This window comes from Arctopsyche grandis, chromosome 7, assembly GCF_051622035.1.
Source record: "Arctopsyche grandis isolate Sample6627 chromosome 7, ASM5162203v2, whole genome shotgun sequence".
NCBI lineage: Eukaryota > Metazoa > Arthropoda > Insecta > Trichoptera > Hydropsychidae > Arctopsyche > Arctopsyche grandis.
In genome coordinates this window covers 30,561,311-30,586,050 of record NC_135361.1, presented here as the reverse complement: position 1 = coordinate 30,586,050, position 24,740 = coordinate 30,561,311, and the positions used below count along the sequence as shown (strand labels likewise).

At 35.5% G+C, this 24,740-nt stretch overlaps 2 protein-coding genes across 5 annotated transcripts; one reads left to right on the top strand and one right to left on the bottom strand.

The window, feature by feature from the left end:
- Positions 1-382: 382 nt before the first annotated feature.
- On the top strand, positions 383-5,713 carry Upf3 (UPF3 regulator of nonsense mediated mRNA decay). The gene is made up of 6 exons (XM_077435141.1): positions 383-792; positions 1,154-1,367; positions 1,443-1,631; positions 3,245-3,357; positions 3,431-4,426; positions 4,508-5,713. The coding sequence occupies exons 1-6, from the start codon at positions 628-630 to the stop codon at positions 4,670-4,672; spliced, it is 1,842 nt and encodes a 613-aa protein (XP_077291267.1). The 5' UTR covers positions 383-627; the 3' UTR covers positions 4,673-5,713.
- A 129-nt stretch (positions 5,714-5,842) lies between these two features.
- On the bottom strand, positions 5,843-23,736 carry LOC143914799 (tsukushi-A-like). 4 transcript variants are annotated; one of them, XM_077435144.1, is made up of 6 exons: positions 23,245-23,474; positions 9,334-9,397; positions 9,052-9,249; positions 8,731-8,949; positions 8,084-8,651; positions 5,843-6,724 (listed from the first exon to the last, which is right to left on the bottom strand). In XM_077435144.1, the coding sequence occupies exons 4-6, from the start codon at positions 8,908-8,910 to the stop codon at positions 6,474-6,476; spliced, it is 999 nt and encodes a 332-aa protein (XP_077291270.1). In that variant the 5' UTR covers positions 8,911-8,949; positions 9,052-9,249; positions 9,334-9,397; positions 23,245-23,474; the 3' UTR covers positions 5,843-6,473. The 4 variants fall into 4 exon arrangements, with proteins under 4 accessions (XP_077291270.1, XP_077291271.1, XP_077291268.1 ...); XM_077435145.1 differs by lacking the exon at positions 9,334-9,397 and having other exon boundaries at positions 23,245-23,473; XM_077435142.1 differs by lacking the exons at positions 9,052-9,249; positions 9,334-9,397 and having other exon boundaries at positions 23,245-23,736.
- Between the last annotated feature and the right edge of the window lie 1,004 nt (positions 23,737-24,740).

Here is a 24,740-nt window from a genome sequence, read left to right as displayed (position 1 = left end):
TGGGGTGGAATATTCTCGAATATGTGGCGTCGTTCCCCTCGACTTAGTTTTTATCGTCCTTTGTTCCAGTGAGTCTGGATGTTTGTTCAATGGGTTACAATGTAGTTGTTATTTGTGCACTTTAATGGGTGCAGGTGTTCTTCGACGTCGCGTCATTCTGCTTGATTTGTTGGGGTGGAATTTTCTCGACTCGAGATAACGTCAATGGTTGAGCGTGAGAAATGTATTCTCCGTCGCAATAGATATTTCGATTGCGGTGACGAGATTCCTACAATTCCTACACGTGTTTACAACATAATGTCATTTTATTCCTTCACCCGCATAGGTGGATAAAAAAAGAACTTGATTTGTATTAGCATACAAGGAAAATGAGCGTATAAAATGAGATGGGTGAGAGTTCCCCAAGACAGATAAATGAAAGCGTGTTGGAAAGATCTTCATCCAGCATTGTTAATGATGATGATGATTAAGCTCTTAAATACTCGAAAAACTCGATTTAGATATTTTTTTAAATGTCAAAAAAAAATCTTAATAATGGCTGTGTATTAATGTTCTACGTGCGATATTGCAGAGTAGAGTAAATTGTCAGCTGTCAAAGTGTCAGTGTCAGTTGAAGTCGCGTCGAAGATGGGTGAAGGGGGCTCTGGTAGTCCTGGGGGTGCTGGGGGCGCTGGGGGCGCCGGGGGAACGGGGGCGGAGGCTCCACCAGTTTCGGCAGGAACGGCAGTAGTGGCCGACATCGAAGCAGCCCGTGCTCGAGACCGTCGAGAACGACACAGACCGAACACCAAAGTAACTACACCTATTCCATCATTCCATCATCTCTTCATCTAACATATCATTTCGAAAGAGACTTTGTAAGGCTTAATGTAAATATGTCTAATAGTAAATAATCAAGAAAAAACCGGTATTTATATATTTCCTCTTGGAAAATAGTGCCACAGACATTTAGCACCATCTACTGAATATTATTTAATTGAATTAATAAATTAATTTTTCTATTGTTTAAATGTAGGTAGGTAAATCAGGTCTATCACTAGTTTAATATATAGAGAAATATGGACATTGTGCTTTGTACCAAAAATTTTAAATTTTACGTGCATTTGATAAAAATTTGCTTAATCTATACTAATAAAATAACTATAAATTTCAGATCGTTTGCCGTAGATTACCACCTACGATGTCAGAGGAGTCGTTTTTGGAACAAGTGGCGCCAATTCCGGATCATGACTATTTTTATTATTCAAAACCCGACGCATCTCTCGCTCCAAACCTTTTCTGCAGAGCTTATATAAACTTTGTAAACGTTGATGATATTTTCATATTCAGAGATAAATTCGACGATTACATATTTCTCGACGATAAAGGTTTGTTGTTGTAAATTGCTTGCATACATATCGTCGTGTTTTGTTCGGATTTGAAATATGTGATGAAAATTTCAGGTAATGAATATCCGGCTATTGTTGAGTACGCGCCGTTTCAACGAATTTTGAAGAAACGTCGCAAAAAGGACGTCAAATGTGGAACTATTGAGAACGATCCGTCTTATATGGAGTTTTTGGAAAGTCTCAAAGAAACCGATAGTGATACTAGGGAGCCGAAAATGGAATACTCCTATCAGCCAACTGAAGGTAGTACAAAAATATGTATTGAAGCGATTATAAAGATTAGATTTTTAATGCAACTCATTGTATGTAAATGTTCTCGTCAGTGGCGTAACTACCGCGCCCGCAGACCCCGCAATGCGGGGGGGCGCCGATGCTTGGGGGGCGCCGCAAAGCGGCGTGCCTTTTTTGCAGATTTTTTAATTTGTTCTTTAATTTCTTTGCAATATTTTTTTTAAAAACCTGTGTTATTTTTTAACCTATTTGCATCTCGTTTTATTGTATTTACATATAGCTGACAATTCTCTCTTATTCTTGTATATATTTTTGTTAAAACAACGTGTTAAAACAATAAAATAAAATTATATGAGGCGTAAAAACGTAAAAATATATAAATTTATAAATTTTTAGCTGTCAACATTAACAGGTGGGAAGTTTTTAAGGAAAATTCATCATCAGTTACTTTAAACAGATTATGCACTGCTTGTTGGTCATCCAGATTAGACTCTATTAATGCACTTCGATATATATGTAGGTACATATATGTATATATGTACAGATTTTTTAAAATTTCTTACAGAAATAATTTTAAAAAGTAAAAGAAATGATGAACAATCAAAAGAAAATTGACTAAAAAAGAAAATGGAATGTTTCGAATTTATTCTTCTACTCGTGCTTCTTGAAAAATTCTTCGGTTTCTCAACTTTGTTTCAAAGTTCCTTCAATCAAAAAACGCTGATGATATCAGTGCTCAGTCTATGATTAGACTGAGCACTGATGCATATTGAGAGATCAGTAATTTTAGAAATAAATTTGAAGGATTCGTAACAATTTCAACAATATTAGGGTTGAAGCCAAAATTGAATCTAAAAGCATTTCGATGAACTTAGTCATCAGTCATGATATACGATTCCAGGATCCATTAAAAGAAATTTTGAACAATTTTTAATGCGGCACTAAACGTAACCTAAGTGCAAATGAAGGTTCGTATCCCGTTATTTAAACATTGTTTCAAAGTTCGCTTTCCTGCAAAACAATTATCAGATGACGATTTACATATATGTACATACATATGTATATCATGAAGCTATGTCTCTAGCCAACTAATATGTCAATGATTTTGACAAATCATTGCCTGATCAGATACTTGATTTCCGTTCGTGCTTAAAAGAAAATAAAATAAGAAAATATAAATAAATAAAAATAAAGAAGATCAACGTGTTCATAATTTGGCAAAGCTCTTCATTTGTAATTTTTATAATTTAAATTCGTCATTTAAATCATCTTTTCCTCACGCTTCTGGTAACTGTAGCCACTACAGAGCGCTCGTTCACAAGTTGAAACTTATTAAAAATTACTTAAGGTCAACTATGTCACAACATCGTATTAAAATATTAGCAATGATTAGTATTAAATTTTAACAAAATAGTCGTGTTTGCCAATGAGTCCAGAAAAAAGTTTTTCTACGTAAAAAAGGTATGAATTATTAATTTGGAAAGTTATTTTGCTGTAAGGAAATAATATGAATATATGGGGGGGGGGGAGAGGGCGCCTTAAAATATTTTGCGGGGGGGCGCCTGGAATTCACGCTACGCCACTGGTTCTCGTCAAGTGTTATTATATTAATTTTCTTCTAACAGAAAAGAAAGAGACGACAACTCCTCTGCTGGACTTTTTAGCAGCGAGGAAACGTGAGGAAAGGAGACGACGCGAGGAAAAACAACGTCGTCGTCCACGGAATCGTTTGTCAAAGGTATTTTCATGGCTTTTATTTGTATTTTGTTTATTTTCAATGTTTTAGATTTTATTTGTCTTTTTTATTTCAGGATGATGACAATTTTGATGACATTAAACAGATCAAATCTAGAGATAATGACGATAAATCTGTCATCGATGAAAAAGATGATGACGGATCTCCAACGAATGACGATGGCGTAGTAGAAATAAAAGAAGTTCACTATCAAAATAAGAGTCGTTCGAAGAATTTTAAGGACCAGAGGAGGACAGTCGACGATCACCGCAAAAGGAGCGATTTTAATAAAAAGGATAAACCCGGTAAAGATACAAACGACGGTGATGTTGTCGATGAGGATAAATCCAATCGTAGAGAACGCAGAGACCGACAGAGGGAATCCTACAGGGACAAGTACAAAGAAAAAGATAAATTCTACGATTTGAAGAAAGAACGCTTCAAGTCGGAAAAGAAACCACATAAAGTAGCAGTTTATAAGGAGCTAGACGAAAAGGAACAGGACAAAACAACGAGTGTGGAGGTGAAGCCTATTGTTTCGATCAAAACCGGTGATAAGGTTGTAAAGGGACCTCCGAGCAGCAGCAACATAAAACCCTTCACTCAATTGCCGCAATTTAAAGTGGCCGATCTTACAAAGGTGATAGACGAGATGGATCGTCAGAAATCGGAAGGTGTCAAAGTGGAGGTCGTAAACCCAACCGATAGTGCCGTGCAAATAATCAAAAATGCTATGAAGGACACTGTAAAATCAGTCGACGCGAAAAAGCCAGACCTGAAGCACGGCAAAGTCGTCGTAAAGCGTAAGGATGATAAGAATGAATCGTCCGCGCCTAAAACTACAAAAGGGAAATCAAACAAGGACACACAAGTTTCACCGGATGTGCAGCAGCGTCGTAACAGCTTAGAGTCCAAACAGAAGAGCAATACAAACGATGAGACGGTTCTCAGAAGGAACAAGTCTTTGGAGGAAAATTCCCACGAATCGAACAACGGCAGTGACAAGAATGCGTCTGATAAATCGAAAGACAATTCTTCGGATCCTAGAACCGAACGCAGAATTCGAAACAAGGTAAATCAAATCAATCAAAGTAATTGAACGCATCTTAGATATGTATATATGATTTTAATGTTTTGTTTTATATAAATATAGGATCGTCCAAGTCTTGCCATTTACCAACCGGGTATGGGGAAATTCAGCAAGCAACGTATCGAGCGTGAAAAGGATCCCGTTGCTAAACCATCTGATAAAATAGGAAACTCTTCAAACAGTTCGTCCAATAGTGTGAACTCTCAAGATTTGCTTGCTGAAGAATAACACTGAGCAACAAAAACAAAAAACAAATAGCGGAGCAGAGACTACAATTTTTACTCAATTTGAACGACTGAATTCGAATATGACAATGATTTTTGTCAGTTTGCTTCCGTTTATGAGATATCAGCGTTTGAAAATGTGTGCAAATTTTTAGCTTTTGCAGGTTTTAACTCAAAATCTAGAAATTGAGTATTGGAATCAATAGTCAGATGTTATCTCTATTGATTGTGATTTTTTATTGCTTTAAAATACTTATTATTAATTTTTTAACGAATTTCTAAATTCAAAAATATACTTTTTTTTATTTATTTTTGACTTAATAAGCAAAAATATTTTTTTTACACATTATTTCCTCAAGTTGTCATACATTTATTGGGCCAGTTATATATATTTCATTACATTTTCAAGGGTTGGTTTTCAAACTCAATATTTTTTCATTCATCTGAAAGTACTAATTCGAATTAATTACTAATTAATAGTAATAGTGCTAATGAATGATTTTAAATTACAATATGAAATGTTCTTAGTGGGGGCGCTCATCTAATCTAATATATAATTTCGAAAGAGACTTTGTATGCATATATGTATGTAAGTGTTTTTGGTTGGGAACTTCGAAAACAAAACAAAGTTTCTATGACGACGATTCGATATATAAATCACAATTAATAGAGAAAATATCTGACTATTGATTCCAATACTCACTTCTGGCACAGCAATATTACATTTTGAGTTGAAGACTGCAAAAGCTAATAAAAATTGCGCATTTTTTAAGCGCTTTTATCTCATAAACGAGAAGAAAACCAGGAAAAATCATTGCCATATTCGAATTCAGTAGGTCAAACTTACTTTGTATAGATTAGTCTCCGCTCCGGTAAGTAAAAAGCGTGATTTTGTGTTGCTTAGTTTAATTGAATGAATTGTCATTCTTTTTTTGTTGTTTTATAATAATACTTTTTGTGTGCAATGTTTCTGTTTTCGGTACAACGAATTGCAGTTCTTGAAATATAAAATGCGTTTGACTGTTTTCATTCGCAATTGAATGGCTTTTTGGTAATGCATTTATTTAAAAATATATTGAATACATAATATATACATATATATATATATATAAATTATCAAATGGCACCTTTCAAACAAAGAAATACGTATAAAACAAATAAATGTAAATTGTTTATGAGAAAGCAGATCAGTGCATTTTATAGTTACTATGTGAAATAAAAATATACTTTATGTGATCAGAATATTGTACTTTCGATATGTTACATATTCAGACCCCAAAAGTACACGAAACATTTTTTTAAACCATTAAAATCTACATACATATACATATTACAAACTGTAAAACATACTAATAAGGCACATTTGGTACATTTTAGATTAGGCCAAAATTGGAGCAATATACATGTATATACATATATAATTGGAATTCGTTTTAATTTGTGTTGTATATTATATGATTGAATGTTTAAATTTTGTTGTCACATCTAAATGTTTATTTTAAGTACGAGAAAGTTGATTCAGCATTTTTTTTCATATTGCTCCATTTTTGACGCCGTTTATTTTCTACATATTTACAATCTTATGGTAGAATACGCCCTAAATTCTGAATATTCGACGAATGACTTTATATATATTCGATTTCTTTCACAAAATCGCCATTTTGAAATGCCGTGACTAAATTACATGTACATAAATTATCAAACATCACCTCAATTCTTTCGTATCACAATTCTTCACTTATACAAAGTGGCTCAATCTAGAGAGCCGTTATAGTCTTATCGTCGTCTTCTTTGGTAAATAGTTTCTAATCATTTAAAATATGTTTTGAAAGGAATCGTTGTTGGGCTTCCGTATTTGTCTTGTTGACATTTCTCTGATGCATGCAGCACAGGAAGATGACGGCCAATAGTAGAAATCCACCTAAACTTCCGGCCACTATTATCCATGTCTTCTTTGCAGTTTTCTCTTTTTCTTGTATGTGTATGTGTTTTTTGCACTCGTCGTAATCGTCCAGTACTTCTTTATCGAACCACGTACTGTTGCAATGTTTCATATCTAAAAACAATCAACAAAACAGCAATCAATCATAGTTCACATTGGATATGCACTCAATTCTAAAAAACATTCTTCTCATACTACATATATGTATATTTTTATTTTATTATAATAATAGAAGTGCCTTTACGAATAAATAAATTGTGTCAATAATACGCGGTACGTCTCCATAACTACGCTAAAACGCACGAATTTAATCAGGGTCATCACATATTCACTACAGAAATTAAAGTTTTTTTTTGATATAGATTTATTTACAATTTGAGTATACGGTGGTGGCCAATCCGTTTCTTTTCTCAGTTGGCGGATTATTTTTATCCACTTTTTTGTATTTGTCTGTCCTTGGGAACTCTTAAATTAACGTGTAATGTATAGTTTCAACAAAAATATGTATAATATAATATAAAATGGACGATGTTTATATTAGTTAAACTTAAATAATTGGTTATTAATATAATTGAGTATTCGGCGCCACCAAGAGAAATGTTTTTACATTTATTTAAAAATAATTTTTACATTTCTCTGGTGCCACCCCTGAAATTTTATGTAGAATGCGGGCGATTGCCATGACACCTTTAAAAACGGTCAAACTACGATGTTAATCGAATAATATGTTACTTAAATGATCAATTTAGTTATAAAAATGTATCCCATGTTGTTTATTGTGTGTTTTTGAATACATTGTGCAATTTTTAACGATACACTTGCCCATCTTGCGAGTAATATAAACAAACAGAGAAGCTTTTATCGGATATGTATAGGTCGAGCACTGCGGATCAAATACGACTGACGCTAAAATTATTTGAAAAGGTCTGTGGACATTCCTCACTTGACAACAATATGACGCCTAAAGCTACTTCTATTATTATAAACATTTCTTTGGATATATACCAGGAAGGCCTGACAGGTAGACCCAATACGCCTTCCTAGACAATTAATTACAAACATTGCAGCATTTTTAGTACATAAATCGCTGTATTTCGATAGGCTAAAGATCACGAAATTAACAATTAATTAATTAATTAATCCATTGAGACATCTATGGATTTAGACTTGTACATAAATTTCAACATATTGTACTTAAATCAAATTAAAATATTTGTGACAGCGGGTAGGATGATTTTTGCCAATTTGAGGATCCGTTTCAACAGTGAAAATCAGATAAATTGGCAAACTCTGATATGAAAAGACCGACTTGGAGTCGCAAATATCCAAGTCTAACCAGCAGCGTTAAAGATTAGCACGGAATCGAACCCAGTAATCTCTCGGTGCTAAAGATAAATCCAACCACCAAACCATACTGCTGGTTAATAGGCTGGCATATAGGCTTAAAATATATCTTAAACACAGAATAAGTACCTTCTCCATTCGGATTGATTATGCTGTACAACTCAGGCACCGCCTGAATCTCTTTATCGAGGAACCAAGAGATCAGCGGCTTATTAGCACACGCGTTATCACCAATACTGAAGCTGTCGGTCAAATCTAGCACTCTGAGACTGCACATATTCGCCAAATTCTTAGGTTCCAAGCTCGTGAATTTGTTTTGGGACACGTTCAGGTGCTGCAGATAAGGCATCATGCCGAGATCTGGAAACTGGAACAGCTGAGTGTTCATCATGTCGAGGTACGTTATCGGCGCTCGGAACGGCTTCTCCATCAGTTTCAACTCTTGATATAAGTTTTTCAAACTGTTGTCGGATATGTACAACTTTCTGAGCATTGGCAGGTTGAATACTGCCTCCGGAATGGTGTGAAGACCGTTCAAAGACAAATCCAACGTCTCCAATGCTGTCAACGGCTCAAACGCCAGGGGTTCTATAGTCTGTATCATATTGTCGCCTAAATAGAGGTACTTAACATTGGTGTATCGGGAGAATGTTTCATTTTTCAAGTCTCGTATTCTATTGAAAGATAAGTCTAAAATCTGAAATGAACAATAAACATGTATGGAATTAGTTTGTATGCGATTTTGTTGAATTGTATTATTTCTTTTTGGTACGTACTTCAATGTTACTTTTCAGAGTACTGGGAACAGAATGAAGGTTGAGTTCTTTGCAGTATGCTCCGTTCATCTTAAACGCTCTTTCGTACACGCATCGTTGATATTTCGGTGGGCCGGGTGTTGTCACCAAGGCTTTGGCTCGTAGAAATTGGACTAATATTAATATGATCCACCACTTCATCTTTAAGCATTTAGTGCTAGCTTTTCATGGCAAAACCATCTGAAAATATACATTACAAATAAAAAAAAATCAAGAGTTTCATAATGTGAATCATATTAGCCAGCAGTTTGGCTTAGTGATAGCGTATATATTTAGCATCACTGAGGTCATAGGTTCGTGTCCTCGCCACTGCTGGTTAGATTTGGGGGTTTTGTGACTCCAAATCGATCGTTTCTCTATCAGAGTTTGCCAATTTTATCTGATCATTGCTGAAACGGTTCCTGAAAATTGGTATTAAATCTAATCCTGTTGTCACAAAAATCTGCCTGTGTATAATTTGTATTAATTATACACAGTAATCTGAAATCCATAGATGTCACTATGTATATTATTTCTGATTAATTGTTATATTCTATATATTCTGATTGTATATGTATGTATTACTGTATTTCTGATTTCTGATTGTTCATGTATTTCATTAACGCACACCCGTCGCATTGGAGCAAATCTGTAATGGCGAGTGTGTATTGATTTGTGACAATAAAATAAATAAATAAAATAAATAATATTTAGATATGTACAGTTATCGAGTGGCCAAAGTTGTCAGTAACATAAAAAATAATGTATAGAAATCACTAAGAGCTAATTTTTTAAGTGGAAAACATTATTTTACTATTTTGTAAGCATCAACGATTTTTTCTATGGTTTAATTTTTATTATTGCCCCCATTAATTTTATTAATTTATTTAATTTTTTATTTTATTAATTTATTATTTTATTAATTTTTATTATTATTTTTAATTTTTATTATTATTTTTTATTTTTATTATATTATTATGGTTTATTTTTTATTATTTTTTAATTATTGCCCCCCATGCTGGGCAGGGGCGTCATTTCAGCTTTTCCCAGGGGGGCACAATTTTTGATCAGTAAGGAATGACTTTCTAGGGGGGGGGGGGTGTATTATATTAAAAAAAAAATGAGTGTACCATACATGAATTTTAACTATTTCTTTTAATAATTTTTTTATTTATATATTTTTATCAATAAAATTAATAGTAAAATAATTTTAAAAAATATATCTATGATACCAAAATCTTAAGAGATTTGGGTATAAACGCATATTTATTAAGTACAAAATAATCTCCTGAAAATACATTGAAAGTTTTTTTTTAAACTAAAAAATATAAAACTAGCATTAAATAAATAAATGTTGAAAACTTTACCGTTATTATTAAAATATCATTTTATTCATAATAATACATTATACAACTTGGATAGTCCCGTTCAAATCTAGGGGGGGGGCTGCCCACCCCAGCGCCCTCAAATGACGCACCTGATGCTGGGTACTATTATTCAGGGGCGGCTCGTGGCTTTAAAAACAGGTGGGGCACGAGGAATCTAAATGAACTTGGTACCATAGATCTAGAATATACTAGATCCGCCCTCACGTGTTATACTTGTCTCCCTTTTGGCGCATGCACAGTTTCTCTTAGTAGGTAGGTAGGTACCGCTGCGTCGTAGGGAAAAAAACCCAACTTCCCCGGTAGTTAAACCCCCCGCACCCCTTAGTTAGTGAAGACAAGATCTCCGACCAAAATAACACGTCTGGGCCCATCTAGTGTATTATACATCAATGCTTGGTACAGTTTTAGCAACATTTTATACAAGGAAAAATAATGAGTTTGTAGGAATCTCGTCATCGTCATCGTCATCGAAACATTCGAGAATATTCCACAACAACAAACCACATTCCGCGCAGAACTCACACACGTAAACAACACGTGCACTTCTTGGAATCAATCGCCAAAACCTTCGAGACAGTTCCACCCCTCACACTCAAGCGGAACGCCCCTACCAGTCGAGCGGAAACAAAACGGTCGAAACACGCCGCCGCCATTAAACTACATGGAGCGGAACGGCGCCAATCGTTCCAGAAAAGTCCACCCCATCGACAAAAGCGCATTCCTCGCTTACGCATCAACAACCACCACCATGGGTCAGGTGATGAAAACAAGCACAACAGTGTTTCGTTAGGCTGGGATACGGTCAACACATACCTACCCCGCCTACATTGGTGACCCCATCTTTGAACTACGCAGCCTTCACAGCAGTCAACACGGCAGCCCACAGTGCAGCCCCCACAACAACCAACAGCCGCCACGACAGCAGTCAACAGCGCAGTCAACATAGCAGCCCACAGCGCAGCCTACATAGCAGCCCACAGCGCAGCCTACATAGCAGCCCACAGCGCAGCCTACATAGCAGCCCACATCGCAGCCTACATAGCAGCCCACAGCGCAGCCTACATAGCAGCCCACATCGCAGCCTACATAGCAGCCCACAGCGCAGCCTACATAGCAGCCCACATCGCAGCCTACATAGCAGCCCACATCGCAGCCTACATAGCAGCCCACATCGCAGCCTACAAGCAGCCCACATCGCAGCCTACATAGCAGCCTACAAAGCAGCCAACAAACGCCACGACAAGGCAACAGCCAGAAGCCTTCACGCAACCGCAAGCTTCGAGCAACCACAAGCTTCACGCAACCGCAAGCTTCATGCAACCGCAGACTTCACGCAACCGCAGCCTACAACGCAGTCTACAACGCAGCCCTCAACGCAGACTTCAAACGCAGTCCGCTACATGTCCCCACAACTAGTGACCATGTCAAACAACTCCGCAGCTTTCGCCACAACAAGACGCAACCCGGAGACAACAACCAAATGGATCCACTACTGTTGATCCGCCAGCACCGCTCATCACACCTTCGATGAGTCATCACCTCGATGAGCCCATGCAGGACGCCGCAGCCTGCACAACAGCACCGTCCAGACCGTCACAAACCTTCACTACCATTGTAACGACCGCAACAGTAACATGGTGTGAAAGTACATATGGACCAGCTACCAACACAACCCGCTGTTGAGTCAACCCACTCCAGCACAACCGGCGAAACAAATCGCCACTGAGCCAACTAGCTCCAACACAACACAGCCGCTGTCGAGACAACTAACTCCAGCACAACCAGCAAAACGCCTGCACAACAACACCGTCCAGACCACCAACCTTCACTATCAACGTAGCCTAGACAGAATAAGCAACATGGTAGAAAAGAATAACTTGGACTGGTACGCATCAAAAGATCCGCTGTCGAGACAACTAACTCCAGCACAACCAACGAAGACCAGCACTCAACGCACTTCGTCAACCAACGTTCTTCACGCAAGACCCGCTGCCGAGACAACTTTCTCCAGCACAACCGGACAAACAACGACGCCATCGAGTCAACAGACTCCAACACATCAAGATTCCCACAAAATCTCACACATCGCTAACGCTCACCGGAGAGCCATGTAGGAATCTCGTCATCGTCATCGTCATCGAAACATTCGAGAATATTCCACAACAACAAACCACATTCCGCGCAGAACTCACACACGTAAACAACACGTGCACTTCTTGGAATCAATTGCCAAAACCTTCGAGACAGTTCCACCCCTCACACTCAAGCGGAACGCCCCTACCAGTCGAGCGGAAACAAAACGGTCGAAACACGCCGCCGCCATTAAACTACATGGAGCGGAACGGCGCCAATCGTTCCAGAAAAGTCCACCCCATCGACAAAAGCGCATTCCTCGCTTACGCATCAACAACCACCACCATGGGTCAGGTGATTCCAGAAACACTATAAAAGGAGGTACAACCCAAACAACGCCAGTCGACCCACAGCAGCAAGCGTCGACACACAGCAGCAGACCAGAGACCTTCTGAACATAACCGAACAACGAGCCAGCAACACACTGCCGCATCCAGAGACCTTCCGAACATAGCCGAACGACGAGCCAGCAACACACTGCCGCATCCAGAGACCTTCTGAACATAGCCGAACAACGAGCCAGCAACACACTGCCGCATCCAGAGACCTTCTGAACATAGCTGAATGCCGAGCCAGCGACACTCTACCATATCCCGAGACCGCTGAACGACATACTTTTGCCCAAATATAATACCTTTGTACAACCATAGGCAAACAATAAAACGTTATAAAAACAAGCACAACAGTGTTTCGTTAGGCTGGGATACGGTCAACACACAGTACCCCGCCTACAAGTTTTTTAAACAAATTATCGAATTCGTTCATTACGTATTCTAAAAAAGCAAAAATATTGTAGGAATCTCGTCGTCGTCATCGTCATCGAAACCTTCGAGAATATTCCGCAACAACAAAATACATCGAGCGGAACACCATCAAGCATTCCAGAAAATTCGACACCTCGACGAAAACAAAATTCCTCTCGTACGCGTCAATAACCACTTCCATCAAGCATTCCAGAAAATTCGACGCCTCGACGAAAACAAAATTCCTTTCGTACGCATCAATAAACTAAATGCTCGTACGACCACTTCCATCAAGCATTCCAGAAAATTCGACGCCTCGACGAAAACAAAATTCCTCTCGTACGCGTCAATAACCACTTCCATCAAGCATTCCAGAAAATTCGACGCCTCGACGAAAACAAAATTCCTCTCGTACGCGTCAATAACCACTTCCACCAAGCATTCCAAAAACACTATAAAAGGAGGTACAACCCAAACAACGCCAGTCGACCCACAACAGCAAGCGTCGACACACAGCACCAGACCAGTCGACCCACAACAGCAAGCGTCGACACACAGCACCAGACCAGTCGACCCACAACAGCAAGCGTCGACACACAGCACCAGACCAGTCGACCCACAACAGCAAGCGTCGACACACAGCACCAGACCAGTCGACCCACAACAGCAAGCGTCGACACACAGCACCAGACCAGTCGACCCACAACAGCAAGCGTCGACACACAGCACCAGACCAGTCGACCCAGAGCAGCAAGCGTCGACACACAGCAGCAGACCAGTCAACATACAGCTCCTGACCAGCCACCACTACACTACGCGGACTTGGAAGATCAACCAGCCGGACGAGCCAGCAACACACTGCCGTATCCAGAGACCTTCCGTACATAGCTGAATGCTGAGCCAGCGACACTCTACCATATCCAGAGACCGCTGAACGACATACTTTTGCCCACAAATACCATACCTTTGTACAACCATAGGCAAACAATAAAACTTTATAAAACTAGCACAACAGTGTTTCGTTAGGCCGGGATACGGTCAACACACATGTAACCCGCCTACATTGGTACTAATCCGACGTGATCTACGCAACCTTCTGATCATCCAACAGCGCTGTCAACACATCGCTACCCCGCCTACATTGGTGACCCCATCTTTGAACCACACAACAGTGTTTCGTTAGGCCGGGATACGGTCAACACATCGTACCCCGCCTACAATATGATTAATAAAAAATATTTAATGATAAAAATGAAAGAATTTACATATTGTGTTACTGACAATTTAAGTATACCTTGCAAAATATAGTTGAAAAGTTAAAAAAATTTGATGGTGTCTTGTAGTTTACGAAACTTATAGAGAGAATAGACAATAGCGTGTTCTGCCCCAAGTTGACCTTTACGCAGCCAACTAAAAGCGACCTTATGTATACGGAAATACGGATCTTTTTCTTTCCTTGACTTGGTACTATTCGCAAGGGCCAGAGAAACAAGTAAACTGAAACTGGCGACCACGGGACCACTCCAGATAAACGACTGCTCCAAACTGAATTACGAATCGGATCTGCTTACCAAGTGTTAAGCGGAATAAAGAAATACATTCTTGTAGACTCTTAACGAGTCAAACAATATAAAAACAAATTCCTTTTTTAGCATAAATATGTATGGGACATTGCCCCAGTTGCCCTCAAAGACGAGCCGCCCCTGCTATTATTTAAACTATGGTCTACATCCCATGCATGATTCAATGATTATCTGTATTTTTCACAATTCAATGGTATTTGACTGCTACTAATTATTACTATAACGAAGCTATGCCAATTTTTTTGATACTGCATATTGTACTGATATAAAAATCATTTCGGAGACAACTTTTGAACGTAAATTGAGTATATAATACAAATTTATTGTTTATAGTATTATGCAGTTGCCGTTTCATGTCTTTCATTATATCTCTGTTTACATTGATTGTAATTATGTACACAAATCACATGCCAGATAGGAATAACTAAAATGACCAGATGTCAAACGCTATTTCAACAATTATTGTATCAATATATTATTATTACAGTCGGGGTGAACTGAAAACGCTAAAATATAATGCGATTGATTTAGTCATATTACTTTTGACATTGTTAATGAAATGTAACAAACAAATCAAACATAGGTATCTTTTGTATGCTACAATTCCTATCCCGCAGAGCGGAAATTAACAATTGAACTAATCCGCCGCACCTTAGTTTATGAGATGTCGTCAATCGTATGTGATATAGAAATTTTATATGTAATCATCTATATTTGTCTTTTGTAAACATATGAATTGTACAGTTAAGCAATGTTCTTATTCTTGCAATGCTAAATTATAATATCAAAGCAAATGACATGCTAAAGTAAGTAGTACATGTGTTGTATGTATGAATTTTTCCTATTTCAATTTGTAAACAATTGTCAAAATGTGCTTATTATACAAAGTACACAAACTAGTATCTCAATGATACACAGAAATGTTGACAAATTAATAGTAACTACTGAGGATTGTTTGAACTATGATTCGATTGACATGAATATATCATTTGAATACATTACTATATTGCTAGTTAATTACTTTTTAAGCATTTCTTATTATTATTATTTAGTTAAATGAAAGATTTATATAAATAAAATAAGAATGAGCTACATTATAAACTATTTTGTTTTAAACTCTAGATTCATAAAAAGAAAACAGATAACAAAAAAATATATATATTAAAAAACAATCGAAATAATTAAGAAAAATGAATAAATTAGTTTCTAAAATCAACTAAATGAATTGTATATATATGCATGTACATTGAAACACTAATTAAAAATATGTAGATCTACTCATATGTATATTAAACTAGAGGCCTGTGTGCTCATAATTGTGCACTCGGTAAAATATCGCAATTCGGATCAACGGAATTAATAATTTAATTAATTTTTTTGAAAAAAAAATCGTATTTTTAATTTATTCTTTTTTTTTGTCGGCCAATCATGTGAACGAAGTGATATGCCGCGTCTCTTTCCACGATATACGATTCCAAGGGGAGAAAGAGAGACGGAGCATGTAAACGAACATTCACACGCAGCACGTGGGCACGCATTAGGCTATTATTATATTCGATATTTGAATAACCATCCACAGTACATAACTGACTATTTCCATTTTTATTTTGAATTTATATTCTCGAAGCTTTCAACCGCCCAAACGACGCCGGATAATTTTAGTCTTTATATATTAAATCAGATTAGATGATTTTAAAAATAATATACATACATCTATATAAAAAAAACGGAAGGAATGTACATATGTGGGTATCTGGTAAGTGCATCGACAACTATGGAGATTTCAATAAGATAAATTTTAGAAATATCGAGAATTATTATATCGATTTGATTCCGATGACGACTTTATTTTAATTTATGTATCAAATCCTTTTCCGGAACCACCCGTTGAAATATCAACGGGCACAACACTAGTTGATTATATGGGGGATGAACGAATGAGACGACTGGCATGTTGATGCACGTGCTTTATTTATGATAGCTGAAGGCAGAGAGAGGTAGCTACTCTGAACACAGCCGAGTTGGTCCCCACTCGCAGGAAGGTGACCAAATTCGACCATGTCGTATAGCGAGCCGCCACAATTATAATACCCAAAATCGGTAGCAATACTATTCTAATTAGAGCGCGGATAGAGACCGTGCTTTTTCCAGGAATCGGGGCGGTATAGCTCTATTTACAAAGCTAGAGTCCAAAAAAAAAAGGTTCGGCGAACCTTGAACAATGAACAATGAACGGTGCGCTCTGGGTCCGCTCTTTAATTCTAATACAGCAATATATGTAAAATTACTAGAATTAGCAATGGACGTTAAACTTGGTGTTCCGGCCACATTTGTCAAATTTTAGCGCTCTATTTGAAAAATCATTACCACACAACCTCAAAATTCAAAAGTATTCTGGTTATTAATTTGTATAAACTTTTAAACAAGGCAGTCCTTCCCCCTGCCCCGTACATTAACAATTTAAAATTCAAATTTAACCATGGCCAAAATTCATCGGTCCGTGACCGCAATGTTCCGAGCGATTTGCTCTCATAAAATGGCTGCTCCCAGTCGATCTAATTCAACGGCAGATCTTATGCACTGTTATTGTCGACATTTACACAAAACCAATTAGGACAACAACGACTAGCACCATGTACCTAGCGATTGTGTTCGTCCAAGCGAGCGTGATAGATCGCATTTTAACTATCGACAATATAACCAAAATCGCTATGATATTTTCAAACTTTTCGAATCAATGGCGATTCAAAACGAATACACAATTCTCATAGATAATTATTATCATATGTTGGAATGTCTTTGACGATGCGAGCATCGTTTAATGTCAATAATCTACGACAAATTGGAGGAGGAGCGTCTCTGATGATGGAACAGATCACGCGATCGGCCAGGGTCGACTCCGCCAAACCAGGAAAATGCAAATGCGAACACACAGGGAAATCTTTTTCGTAACGGTCGTGAGAAATTGCGACTATTATGCGACAAATAGCTTAATTATCGATAGCATTATGTCTAATAATGAAATTTAATATACACAGCATAACATACGCTGACAAATGATTGTATGCATTGAATTTGTGCATCATAACTATTATTACTATATATGTAGGTAGGTACATATACCAAATTAGATGAATATTCAGGGCTGTCATCGAAGAATTTAATTATTAATTAAATCAAGACATGTGAACACATATTGGACGTATGTAGATAGTCAGTGCCGGCCTTACATCCAATGGCGCCCTCGGGCAATTTTTTCTAAACACCCTTAGAAAAAAATCGATATCAAGTCAAATTGACTTGATATCCGATTTATGTAAATATGGAGCGTTTTATTAAACATTATTACTTTATCTATGTTTTATATTTTGCTTTCGGACTTTTTGTAGCTGGACCTTTAACAGGTTGGACGATTTTCGGTTGGACGTTTTATCATCTGGGCTTTTTATTGTCTGGATCACTTAGCAGGTGGGCATTCTAACAGGTGGATCTTCTTTCGTGGTGCCCTTGTCGTTGGATCTTGTAGCATTGGACCTTATGTCGTGGAACCGCACTCAAAGGGTTAATGAATACTTTTCATATTTTTTTATCTACTTTGACATTTGTATTCAAAGCTTGGTTTTATATAGAAACTAGTTCATGAGAAAATGATAAATAAATTATTTGGTGCTATTTTTACAAATATAATAAAAATTTGCTTAAAAACATTGATATTTTGTGCATACTTACATAAATAATTTATTACAGCAAATTTTCCGAAAATAAATTTCCACTCATTAACAAGCAAGAAAATATTTAAAAAAAGTATAGAATCACTAATAAAAGGAAATGACAGTAAATTTGACAAGAAATATAAAATACATAAATAAATATATGTATGCATATAATATTTTATAAAAATTAATTATTCTGTAGAACGAAAAAAATCCAATGAAATTATTCTCACTATTTAGAATTATTCTTATTTTAATTATAATACGCCGCTTCCAAATTTTTTTAAGTGGAGGTGGAGCTTCAAACGTGATAGAACTAAAACCTGTTCGGCCAGATAGATGATCGTCAATTATACTGCATTTACACGGAGCCAATTTTTAAGACATTCCACTAAGCCAAGTCAGTATTGGAGAAAATCATTCAAATAAGACAATTATGAAATAATTTTTAATATAAATTTAAGAAAACAGTACACTGCACCTTCCTCTCCTTCTTTGAAAGACGAATTCGAAGACGTATACGATACATTACACAATTAATCATCAATAGAAGGAACGTGATGTCGCTGACGTTCTATTTAAATTAGGTGAGTATCTTATGCGCTCGAAGTTTCTTCGAATTGATAAATTGAATAATTTTTCAAGCGACATTTCAATGTAAAAAAAATTAAGTCAGACTTATCCGATTTATAACAGCTAAAAACATTATTCTATAAAGCCGATATCATTTTAGTATGTACATATCAATATATATGTAGATAATCATCTATCTATTCAAGATTAAGACCCAATGAAAATGAAACGATTAAGACAAAGTAAAGTATTATATATTTTTATTTAATCATCAGATTCGTATCAGGTTTTAAGATTAACAAAAAAGCCAAAATTTAATGATCGATTATAATATTGGATCCAGATTATCATCATGTGATAACTGTCAAAAATGTAAACAATACACATACATACAAATGTCACGATTATCTTATTTTTTGAAAAAAGGAGAAAGTAATCGAATAGATGACAAATAAAGCAGAAGGTATTTATTTTTATTCATACGTAACTCGTAGATTATAAAATGATAAGTGAAACATTTAACACAATCTTGATTTTTCATTCTTTATAACCAACTCATTGTACATATTTAGCTTAAAAATTTCTTAAAATTAAAACAGTAAAATGATAAGATTATACATATGTATATGTATGTGTATGTTCTATGAAGTGTTTTGATGTTTTTATCAACGTTTAAAAATGAAAAAAAAATAATATTCATTGAGTCACATCAGTCTGCCCTTATGTAAATATATACACGTGTATCAATATGTGTTTTTATTTTACTGTACTGGCAACACTAATCAACTGTATTAAACGCAAATTTTGATACTATTTGAATAGCTTTTTATAGTCATATATTATATCTCTATTCTGTGTGTCTGTCTGTGTATCTGAGATAACGCTCACTGTACTATATGGGCGAAATCACACAGGGAAGAACGGTACGTCGTGTGCTTGGCTCCCCGCTGTGGGGATTTTCCTACATTTCTTCAAATATGGGATACACCGTTATCGATCGCTGTCAAGCAAGGATAAAATTTTGCCGTAAACACTCCAGGGGGTGATTTTGGGACTGTTTGTGCTGGGCGTGCCATGAATATGTATAAAAGTCATGCCATATTTTTTCGCATGTTTAAAAGTATCTAAAAAAATCCATGTGCTACGTTCCTTCCAGTGTTATTTCGCCCTTACAGTCGTTTCAATTCGACATACATATGTGCTTCACAGCTAAACCACTGCCAACAAAACGTACAATTATAATACGAACAAAATAACAAAAGAAAAAAACTTCTATATATACTCTTTGCTACCAATTTTTCTTCTAGGCAAATATAGACGCCGCTAAATCTCTGAGCGTTTACCGTCATATATTGAAAATTTATTTAATTAATTAATTAATTTTTTTATTGGTGTTTTATATTGTTTATATTTTTTATTTTTAATTTATTGTTACAAATCAATATATTATATACTCGCCATTACAGATTTGCTCCAATGCGACGGGTATACGTTAACGAAATACAGAATACATAAACAATCAGAAATCAGAAATACAGTAATACATACATATACAAGCAGAATATATAGCATATAACAATTAATCAGAAATAATAATCATAGAGACACCTTTGGATTATTTTTAGATTTTTTTTTTGTATACAATTTTTATACATAAAATAAATACGAAATTATAGAGATGTCTATAGATATATCTATAGATTTCAGATTACTGTGTATAATTATTACAAATTATACACAGGCAGATTTTGTGACAACAGGATTAGATCTAATACCAATTTTCAGGAACCGTTTCAGCAATGATCAGATAAAATTGGCAAACTCTGATAGATAAACGATCGATTTGGAGTCACAAAACCCCCAAATCTAACCAGCAGTGGCGAGGACTCGAACCTTTGACCTCAGTGGTGCTAAATATATACGCTACCACTAAGCCAAACTGCTGGCTAATGTACATAGGTAGGTACTAGGTAGTTAGTTTTTACCATTTTTTTGAAAAATTTAATTTAAATGTCAAATTAACTGTATTTAAAAGGTAATTGAAAAAAATTCGACCGCGTGCGGATCGAACACAGGACCGACACATTTATTTTCGTTTTTTTTTTATTTAATAACCTAATATGCCAACACCCATGCGATGATATTTCATCGGGTACAACACTAGTGGTCATATATGTAATTCTATAGTAATATATAAAATAATTTTATAGTAATAGATTGAATATTACAGCGCAAGCATTTATGGGCGAGCTGGCGCATGCGCACTGAACGCCCCATATCAAGATCTATTTTTGGACTATCCTATTATTCTATTCACCTTTGTCTTCATCATCAAGAGTATAAAAACTTAAATTTATTGTTGCTCGTTGTTTCAAGAATTATAATATCACCACAAGATTGGATAACCTGAAGACTTGGGGTCACAGATATGATCGTTACGACTCTCGTATGCACTCTAAACTGCAATTAATCAACTGAATAATTTTAATTAAATAACAATCCATTTCCTCGTATGTTGTGTGCGACTTCAAAATTTACATATGATTTATAATACATATACCTATCATTGTTGTTATCGTTGTTTATTTAATTCAATACACATACATGGATGCTGTACGTGAGTGAGTTCATATCATCGTCATCAGGGACGCATCTTATTTTTTATTTATTTTTATTCGAAATTAATTGATTCTGTTTATTTTTTATTTTTTGCATTGTCGCTACAAATTAATATGCAATAATAAGCGATAACGATAGCTGTGCAAAAATACCTTCCTATGAATACTGACTTTGCATGTAATTTAATGCCAACTTTTGTACCGTCTGACATATTTATGACTTTTTTTTAAATATTGTGAAATGAAGTCGATTTCAAAATATATTCAAGTTATACCTTCGAAATTTTTCGATCGAATTGTCGTTGTGAACAACACACACAATATAATTTCTACGTTATCATAGCAATTAACAATCTATGTGTACTAATGATGTTTTGTCACACTTATAAATTGTTACAAAATTAATACAATAATTAGCTCTTGTAAATGTTACATTTTTTTTTGTCGAACGATTTACGACTCAATCTAAAAGAATATACTGAAAACAATCAAATAACGAAATATTGTTGTTGTCGTTCATAGGAATATAAATATTGTTTCCGATACATATTTATAAGTCAATACTGGTGGTCCCACCAGGCTTTGCCCGGTATTTGTAATACAAACCGCTTAAATAAGGCTAATTTAATTATTTGTTTATTGTATTTGAATCGAAAAACATATATATTTAACGACAACTATTCAGAAACGAATTATAAATACAACGAACGGTCTTTAGTAATTGTATTTGTTTACATATTTTGTGCCTAGAACCTGGCAATCAACTTTAATTACTATTTTTTGGGATGATTTTAGCTTGGAATCGATCACTGATCACATTTTTTTTAATTGTGTATCAAATTGAAACTAAGTATCAGACGACTAAAGTGGTACCTCCCCTTGTAAGACTCTTTTTTAGTTTTTGGTTTCAATTATCTGCCAAGTCGCTGTACAGATTGGCCTGCAACTTTATCACATGGAATATGTATAATAAATTTCATGTTAGTATTTTTTTAAAATATTTTTATCTCAACTAAAAATAGTACTCGAGGCTTTTCAGCGTGTTGACCTAAAATTTTATGTTTATACGTCTCAGCTAAAGGCAACATTTTAGTTAAAATAATAAATTCGGTGACAAATTGTCAACTAGAAATGGCAGTTTATTTTTGTTCGATTTTTCTATTACTATTTTTTTGGACTCTTTAAATAGGTGTGTTCTTTGCGACAAAATTACAGTATTGTATAAATAACATGTAAATTAAAAAAAATAATAATTTGATTCATCCAAAGTGGGATTTTTTCCTCTTAGAAAAATCAAAAATATTGTAACCACAAGATAATTCCACACTGTGTACAGTGGAAGAGTGTTTTCCACAATTTATGTATTATTTCAGAGTTGATTAAGTTTTGTTTAAAACCTGTAAACCGAAAAGAGTAGTATTTTTTTAAACAATGTTCCATTATTTTATATTTTGACCTTTATACCTTCTTAATAATTTGTGACCCTAATACACTTGTGATGAAAAAAACTTATATATGTAGATAGATTTGCCATAAAATTAATATTACATCCAACTTTTGATTTTATGAAAATCATTAAACCATCTATGAAGGTCCATATGAGTACTGTATCTCCACTACATACTTTCCTTCTTCTATTAAATCCAGAAATGAAAAAAAAAATAAAATGGAAAGAGACGCAAAGTTCATTCGCATTGTGTCAATACAGTGTGGATTTGAATTGAATTTTGAATAAATATATTTACCTGACTAGCAGATGCTATCCAAGAGATGAAAAATAAGTATGTAAATCCACTGAATTTTTCACTATATTTTTTTATCACATAATCGAGAATAAATCCGAGTGGGATGCTGGATCGACGACAGTCCAACCCTGCACTGGGAAACGTTCAATCAGTCCAATTTAATTAATCGGTCCGATTTGAGGTACACACGGTGCTGTGGTGCTCGCAGCTCGGCAACTCAATTGAAACTGAAGCGCCTAAATTCGAAGAAGCACTGGAACATCTACGTATGTACTTGCAAGTGTGTGTTCGCTTTGTATTATCGCCATATAATTTGTCTATATATCTGGGTGCAAAGTGCACATTGGAAAATTCCTAACCGATCGATATATCGAAATCGTTGAGTTTCTTAAAATCTCTATCAATTCGACTTTCTCCGTATATTCCCCGCAGAGACGTCACGCAGGGGCAGAAGCGCGAGCCATCGCCTAAGGGCGGCTCGCTCTGAAGAGCGGCAAATTGACAAAATAATGCAAGTACTTAAAACAATGTTATCTGTCGACAATGATTATAAAATAAAATTAAAAAGAGATTATTTCAATGACACTTTGAAATGATTAAATATACACACATACATATATATGTAACTCGTTTATAAAGGTGTCCAATTATCATTGTCTTATACTCATGTATGCAGTGGCGGATCCAGAAAATTTGCAGGATGGGGGCCATTTCTAATTTTTAATACTCAAAAAACAATATGTAAATATATTCAGTTTTTTTCAAAAATAAGACGTATATTATTAATTTGTTGTTATATAAGCTTATTAATTTGTGAAGCAACATTTCAACTAAATTATAAAAATACAAATACATAAAATATTTTCAACTTTAATTAATAATAACAACAACATTAAATAAAATTGAAGGAATATTGATACATACATGTGTATTATAAATATACATATGTATAAGCAGGGCTATTTTTTTTAAAAAAAAAGGTGCCGGAACTCACTTCTTGTCAAGTTTTTTTATTGGAAAAATTTTTATTAAAATTGTATTATATAGATTATTTGTTTAAAACAAAAAAAAAATGTTTAAACAAAAAAGGTGCCGGAACGCCATTCCACCGCGTTACATGGAAAAAAAGCCCTGTGTATAAGTATAATATTATGTAGTCCTCTAGGGTGGTGGCCATTGACCTCGTGCCACAACCGTGGATCTGCCAGTGCATGTATTTATTTATTTTATTTATTTATTTAAATAGGCACACATACAGAATAAAACACAGACAAGCGCCAGACAGACTGAAGCACAGATTAACGACACGTGTACCTTATGCGTGCGCACTGCTCGCACTTACACTTAGCGAAATCTACCCGAAGTCCCGACATACACCTACCCTGTATACGTTCTGTGCTTCTGATACTTTAGTTCCGAATTTTGCCTTATTAAACTCGCCAGAAAGATCCAACTCAATTTTAATAATTACCATTTTAATAATTGCATCTGTGCAC

Bases quoted from the DNA above. Each gene is read 5' to 3' on its own strand.
- LOC143914799 (XM_077435142.1), bottom strand. From the start codon at position 8,910: ATGAAGTGGTGGATCATATTAATATTAGTCCAATTTCTACGAGCCAAA. The intron at 8,652-8,730 runs GTACGTACCAAA...TGTTCATTTCAG, and splicing joins CTCTGAAAAGTAACATTGAA to ATTTTAGACTTATCTTTCAA. The intron at 6,725-8,083 runs GTACTTATTCTG...GATTGTTTTTAG, and splicing joins AATCAATCCGAATGGAGAAG to ATATGAAACATTGCAACAGT.
- Upf3 (XM_077435141.1), top strand. From the start codon at position 628: ATGGGTGAAGGGGGCTCTGGTAGTCCTGGGGGTGCTGGGGGCGCTGGG. The intron at 1,368-1,442 runs GTTTGTTGTTGT...TGAAAATTTCAG, and splicing joins CATATTTCTCGACGATAAAG to GTAATGAATATCCGGCTATT. The intron at 1,632-3,244 runs GTAGTACAAAAA...TTCTTCTAACAG, and splicing joins CTCCTATCAGCCAACTGAAG to AAAAGAAAGAGACGACAACT.